Here is a 7,765-nt window from a genome sequence, read left to right on the forward strand (position 1 = left end):
ACGATAACTACTTAAAATCCAGATAAAAATGTGGAACTTATTAATATAAGACTGAAACATTGAAATATTAATATATATACTGATAATTATTGTCCAGGACTAAAGCGCGTGTTAGAACTGATCTCCAGTAAACCATGCTTGTCGTAAGAGGCGACTAACGGGATAGGGTGGTCAGGGTAGGTCGACTTGGTTGACACATGTCATCGTGTCCTATTTGCGTAGATCGATGTTCATAATATAGCTTGATATAGCATGATATTCCATATAGCTGGAATATTGCTGAGTGCGGCGTAAAACTAAACTCACTCACTCTAGTCACGATGTGGCTGACTATACTCACCCTATTTAACCGCCGTTAACTTTGGTAGTATGCCTTCTTCGTGATGAAGCGGTAGTTCATGCTAACTGCCACAGTGTTCCAGTTCAAGACTTAAAACGTTGGACGCTGAACACCCTATTTAACCACCATAAACTATGGGAGTATGCCTTCTTTGTGACCATTTTACATGCATCTGTAAATACCTAAACCCACAAAAATAGTAACAACCTATATCATGACCATGCGGGAGAGCTCGTGTACAACAATACGACAATAACACCCATGTCCTAGTACATGATACGTACGCGTATATAAGGACCGTTATCTTGACCCTCATCCGCATGTGATTGACTCAGCTACCATATCGTATATCTCTGTACATCAGACACAGGTATTAACTGTTCAATGTTGATGGTATTTTCTATTCAAATGATCGGATTCGGCAACATTTAGCGTGGCCCAGCATTCAACAAGGATTATGTACATCACCTGATGGACCTGTGAGGATACACAACATGGGAGGGTCACAGTCAGGTAAGATATAAAGTTTTTACTTTATGTAGGTGAGTGACTTCTATATATATGTAAATATGCCTGTTTATGCAAGGTACGTGGTATGGAATGAATTTCTGCTGCGTGGAAGAATATTTCAAGCCACGTCAGTTTGAAAAGAAAAGAGATTTTACACGTGCATTATATTCGAGACCTGCCAGAAAAGATGCTGTGCTTATAGACCGATAATTTAAACAGGTCGATGTGAACTCAGTCACTGCGGATCATAGTATGGCTTGGGGACGCAGTCACTGTCACATGAGCTGATAATTGAGGGCACGTAGTGCTACTGTCACACATCTGTATCGCGATATTATCTCGGTTGGGTCTTCTCCAGTACATCATAATTCACTTATTTGTACATAGATGATTGTCCAAGCAGCACTTCATGGTATTTAATTACCGTATTATACCTCATGTATGACACTGTACCACGATCCAGTCGGGTGATAAAGAGATAGTTCTTGCTAACTGCCACCGTGTTCCATTTCAATACATAAAGCGTAGGACACCGAACAAAAATACCCTAATACCCATGCATATCTGAAGGATTAATTGCAGTGGGCGTTTGATAGGGTATGACTTAATTATGTGTTATCATTTCTCGATGGTGTTCTTCGAACTATTGGTCTGTCTGGTCGACATGGCAACCATTAAACTAACAAAATCTCTTTTACCTTCTTTTACAAGAAGAACGAACAACCGTTTTGTAGAGATTTGTAACTTAGTCGTTCTAATTTCATTAAAACCAGTGAGTAATTAATGAAACATTGCTGACTTGATGTAAAACACAAACTCACTCATTATATCTACTAGACATTCGCCGCTTTAATGCAAACCCATATACTTGCTTTCCGATGTTTAAACATTAGTGATATCGGATATACCATCGTATAATGAATCTTCCATCATATCAGCATTCTTATTATTATTATCACTGTTAATAGAAAGCGACAAAACCCTTTCCGTCTCCATAAGAATTCTCTGCTAAAAGCAGATTCGCTTGTACAATTGTGACTATACCATGGGCACATATTTGTTTCAGCATTACAGCTGTATGATGTTGTTTGTAAACAAATCAAGCCTGTACCAGATAATCCAGTGATTGTCACCACGATGACAGAGGATGTGATTATGATAACAATAGATGATGATCAACTGTGTGTGCAGAAATCGTGTCCAATATCATTATGTAAGATAGATTCATTGTCTTTGAACGTTGTTAAAACGATGCTCCATTTTTCAGGGGCGCGATCATCAAAACCTCTTCTGTATGACGGTAAGACAACTTCAGTTCCCTATAAACCTATTTACACGTGTATAACAACTATCAGGTCTATAATCGTATGTTCAAAATGAAGCTTTGTTTGGGAAACTGCCGACAGCAACAAGAACAACAACCTTTATTTACTATTTCGTTGACATGTGTACATGCGCATAGCCAAATTTGAATATAATTAACTAATATCATATACATTACATACACATATATATATAACACGACGCCACATTTATGACAAAAATGTCGATCCTATTCCAGAGCACGCACCAGTGGAGAAATGAATGCAGTTAAATAGCGGCAATGGCCAGAGAATTTCTGATTCAATTGGAAAACTAAAACGTTTCACTGAAAACTCATGCTGCAATATTACCATTATATCAAAAATAATGTTTGCATATTTATATAACGTCACTCTGAGTTGAGTCAATAATTTTAGATAGGTAGAGATTTTGAATGCATTTGCATGTTTTAATACTTGATTCTAACGTGACTAAACTGACAGGATAAGGAAAGTATACCAAGTATTTTTGTGTTATTTATTCTTTGCATACAGTTGTTAACGAAATAAACTAAAGTATGTAAACAACATCCCACTCAGTAACAGGTACAGGTACATAAATGTAACCATACCAAACTGAATGTCATTCATGTATTTCCAAAGAGAACAGTTCTGTGGTTTATCAACAAAAGTTACAAACATGTTTTAAAGTTTAGTGAAAATATCCTAATCATACATAAAAGATATTTGCATTTTCTGTGAAGTAATTAGAAAAAGACGATAAGGTTAGCTGTGTCTCTAGATCAGATGCAACAGATGTTGTTTCGTTTATGTAAAGTCACTATTAAAACTGCCTGTAAATACTAGAGTCCCGAGCAGGCAGCGTTCCACATGTTGTATATATACCGTCGCTTACAGCCCGGGAAAGCCACATTTAAGAGAATCTCGCGGCACCGAGGTTTGTACTTAACAGGTGGATTTAGCGGCAATTGGTATTATTCAAATGTGTTTTTCCCGGGCGGACCACATACAGTCAACGCTATAGAATAGTCAGTCTCGATAATCTGTCCAAACATTCATTTGGACGAAAGGAATTGTAACAGTGATGAAAAATACATGATCACTGCAAATCAGAGATGACACCAGATGTTCCATGACAAACTTAGTCATCAAACCTGACCACCCGATCTGGTCACACCTTTCGATACAGTTCCTGGATACCTACATCAACCCACCAACACAAGGAGGACATATTACCTGAAAACAAACAATTCAAAATATCCTTTCTATTATGCATTTACTCGTGGTTCTTCACGATGTCACTATGAAAACATTGTCTCATTGAAGCAGGCTAAGGGGTGTTCCGGCATAACGTGTAATTTGATTCAAATGAAACATTAATGCTCTCGATAATACATTATTTTAGCATTAAATGCAACGTAAGGCTTGTTTGTTCAATGTAAATATAGTTCTCTGGCGTTCATCTTAATCAAATATGCACATGGATATCAACACGAACCGTTCCATTTCTCAAATCACATTGTCATCGCACACGTTCGAGCAAAGTGCACACTGTTATGAATGATTGCAACTATACTCATGCCAATAATGGTTGTCACCTCCTTCAATTTTTTTAATTGGAGAGGGGGGTGTGAGGTGTGTGTGGGGTTGGGGTGGGGAGGGGGTGACAACCATTATTGGCATGAGTATATATACAGTGGCTGGTGTTGTTATGATAGGGTTCCTGTGATGTTATAACGGGGTGAAGTGTTATCTACATTTTATCTGCATTGGGGTAACAATCGTAACGAACACCGGTCTCATTGTAACATAAGTAGGGTAAATGCAGATTCATTATAACATTATTATTATCAACGTTTCTTGCATTTGTTTCCATCTTATCAATCTCATTTACAGACGTTTTTGAAAGTTCAACAGCAACGGCCACAACCCTGTACTGCTGCTGTCTGCGTAGAGAAATTCAATTGCCCATAAAGTATGGCAGCGACCAGAAACAACTGGCATATCGCTTACAAGAGTACCCTATGTTGATGGATCCAGGTACACCATGTACCATTATTGTATTATATGTTGATAGATCCAAGTACATTATGTACCCCTTACTTATGTACTAAATATTCATGGATCCAGGTACATTATGTACCCCTTACTTATGTATCCATGTGATAGATACTAAATATTCATGGATCCAGGTACATTATCGATCCAGGTAAATGTCGATGGATCCAGGTACATTATGTACCCCTTACCCATGCACTATATGTCGATGGATCCATGTGATAGATCCAGGTACATTATGTACCCCTTACACTTATGTTGATAGATCCAGGTACATCTATGGATCCATGTGATAGATCCAGGTACATTATGTACCCCTTTCTTATGTACTTATATGTCGATGGATCCATGTGATAGATCCAGGTACATTATGTACCCCTTACACATGCACTATATGTTGATGGATCCAGGTACATTATCTACCCATTACACATGCATTAAATGTTGATAGATCCAGGTACATTATCAACCCATTACACATGCATTAAATGTTGATATCCCATCCAGGTACATTATGTACCCTTTACACATGCACTATATGTCGATGGATCCATGTGATAGATCCAGGTACATTATCTACCCATTACACATGCATTAAATGTTGATAGATCCAGGTACATTATCTACCCATTACACATGCATTAAATGTTGATAGATCCAGGTACATTATGTACCCCTTACACATGCACTATATGTTGATGGATCCATGTGATAGATCCAGGTACATTATGTACCCCTTACACATGCATTAAATGTTGATGGATCCTGGTATATTATCTACCTCTACTGTACAATTTGTTCACAGATCCAGATACATTGTGTTCCCCTATTTACTATATATTAATGGATGCAGGTACATAATCTACCCCTATGTTACTATATGTTGATGGGTCCTTCTACATTTGGTCCCCATTACACATATGTGCCCTGTGTTGACAGATCCTGGTATATTTATCATTTACCCATGATGTAGCCTATGCATTTGTTCATGGTGAATGCACCGGCTCACCTTTTCGCGAACACCTGGTAACATCACTATTTCATAGTGATTCATAAACCCTTGCTCTGTCATCGTATCTCATACAATGGTGTCAGTCACTGGATTGTCTGGTCCAGACTGTTTACAGACCTCGTCTTACAGCTGTAATACTGCTGAATGCGGAGTCAAACAGACACGTACCCATGATATAGTCAGAATTGTACAATCGACTCTGCTGTTAGGAGAGATTTCTTATGGATTCTGAAATGATTTTGTCTTTTCTATTCACATGTACCCTGCGTTCATAGATCTACCCCTTTCCGACGTACCCTATGTTGACAGATGCGTGTAACCCTATACATGTGTAACCAATGTTAAGAGATCAGGGTACATTCTTTCCCCTTACATATACCCCAAAATACCATTTAAGTAACCAGAGTCTGAAGAATTAAATTATTCCTTTAAAACTTTTGAGAATAGACTATAAGATCGATTAAAATATGTCTATATACAAGTAAATTATACGGTTATCGACTATGCTTTCATGTATAAGTTGAGCGATGTAAAATCTTGTAGAAAGAGTATTATGAAGTATATTTTGTAGGAAACATTGCGAAATCTTAGTTTTTGTAAATAAAGTCAGTTTTTGCCAAATTTGAAAAAAAGCGATGCGATTGCCACCCCTAATATTCAAACCTAAAACTGGATTTTACATATTGCGTTAATTTTTTACATACGATTGTACACACCAAGTTAAAGATTGTTTTTACACTTTGCCTTAGGTATTGTACTTTTTGCGTTAAAGACCTCTTTTACATATTGCGTTAATTATTTACATACTGCGTTAGTTTTAACATATTGTCTTGATTTTACATATTGGGGCTGTACAAGGTACAGGTACATCTAAAATGTAGATTATAGATCCTGTGTTGACAGATGCTTGTAAGCCTATACATGTGTACCCAATGTTAAGACATCAGGGTACATTCCCCTTACATAGGCACTGTGCCATATGTTGATAGACACAAATAATTGTTTTCACCTGACAGGACTAAGCTCATACTGATGGATCCCCGTAAACTATGAAATGATGTACTTAATAACAACATGAGATGAATACAGATAAATTTAACACACTTTTGTATTGACACCCCGTGTCGATGGATGCAAGTATTTATTCAGAATTGTTTGATAGTTTTCCTAAAGATACATGCAGATATCTGAAATGTAGTTTGCATAGTTTGAAATAAACTAGTGCCCCTTAAGCATGGTCTAGGTATATGTATGACTATCTCAAAGTCCCTTTTCCAACAGTCGCCTTCCGGGTCCATTCTGCGGTCACTGACAAACGGTTTGTGAAGGCTATGTTCAGTTTTGTGGAGTGTTCCGGACACGTGTCTCTACAGGACACCGAAACTGATGACGTAGCTGAGGTCAGTCCGCTCGTTGTCTTCTGTCTCAACAACAGTTCCGTGGACGCAGATGCGGGGAGAGCTCTCAGCGAGGCCAGAGGTCAGCCTTAGGCTATAACATCTCAAGGCGCAAATGATTCATTTTAGCAAGATATTATTTGCCATTTGTTATTTCAAGATGATACAACTGTAAGGTATTTTTAAGCCACGTGTTCATTAAACGTAATGATGTACAATAAAACAATAGACTTTCCAGAAGGTTTTCATATCGAGACCGCTGTCTTCATATTTTAAAATGAATATAGAAGTCATCCATTCCATATATAATAGTCTTTGATTTGAAGTAACCAATTAAGTATCATATTAGATTATGATTGGTTGGAACTATGAAATGATTAATGTAATTCTACACAAATAACATACATCATGATTTCTATGCGGATACTTTTGTAATGCTTAGAGTTATTTAGATGCCCCCATAAGGACCGATTTTTACGTTTTGTTTTGTGTATCAAAGGTGATGATCTTCATGTTGTCTCATTTCAGAGGGTAACGACGTATTTCTGGTGGTGATTAAGAAAGTGAACCCCAACTCCCCTTACAATAACACCCTGAGTCTCTCAGCTAAAAATAGGCGTCGCATTGGTGGGTGTGGAATACTTACATACTCAACAGATTCCAAGAAGTTCCAGGAAACAGATGACAATATGGACATGTTAAGGCGACTACGTCACTTCCTGCTGGATGCAGCTGTTGAAATTGATTAAACATGTGAACTTTTCATGCACCTTACACCTACGTGCGCCTAGAATGTGTCAAACTTCCACTCTACAATCAGTAATGTGCAAGCTTTAAGGCTATAATCTTTAAAGATGTTCAGTTTGCTTTCCCAAAATAGCATTGATCGAAACCGTGCTTTTAGGGGATTAAAACTACGATTATTACTAACAGACAGCAATGGTACTCTTCAAAGCTCAGGCGGTCATGATGTAGTTCATTAAGGAAATCGTGCATATGAATAATATCATATGTGAAAGCATTTTGACATAACCTGCGTAATCGGCATGCCCTACCAACCGTGACTGCCACACAAATACCAGGTTTGAGGAGAGTGTCAGCTCAAACGATTAGGAACCGTCTGAAA

The 7,765-nt window shown here is 37.8% G+C and overlaps 1 protein-coding gene across 1 annotated transcript; it reads left to right on the forward strand.

Annotated features, from left to right (window-relative positions):
- The first annotated feature begins 637 nt into the window (after nucleotides 1-637).
- On the forward strand, nucleotides 638-7,516 carry LOC124264525. The gene is made up of 5 exons (XM_046699265.1): nucleotides 638-853; nucleotides 2,118-2,150; nucleotides 4,069-4,212; nucleotides 6,524-6,721; nucleotides 7,168-7,516. Exons 1-5 carry the CDS (start codon nucleotides 835-837, stop codon nucleotides 7,386-7,388), a joined length of 615 nt encoding a protein of 204 aa, XP_046555221.1. The 5' UTR covers nucleotides 638-834; the 3' UTR covers nucleotides 7,389-7,516.
- The last annotated feature ends 249 nt before the right edge of the window (nucleotides 7,517-7,765 follow it).

Source organism: Haliotis rubra, unplaced genomic scaffold, assembly GCF_003918875.1.
Source record: "Haliotis rubra isolate DU_JTF1 unplaced genomic scaffold, ASM391887v1 Scf93, whole genome shotgun sequence".
Lineage (NCBI taxonomy): Eukaryota > Metazoa > Mollusca > Gastropoda > Lepetellida > Haliotidae > Haliotis > Haliotis rubra.

What these genes read in the sequence shown, in the direction of transcription:
- LOC124264525 (XM_046699265.1), top strand. An exon ending in AAAACCTCTTCTGTATGACG is followed by an intron (nt 2,151 to 4,068) that starts GTAAGACAACTT and finishes TCTCATTTACAG; the next exon opens with ACGTTTTTGAAAGTTCAACA. An exon ending in CCCTATGTTGATGGATCCAG is followed by an intron (nt 4,213 to 6,523) that starts GTACACCATGTA and finishes CTTTTCCAACAG; the next exon opens with TCGCCTTCCGGGTCCATTCT.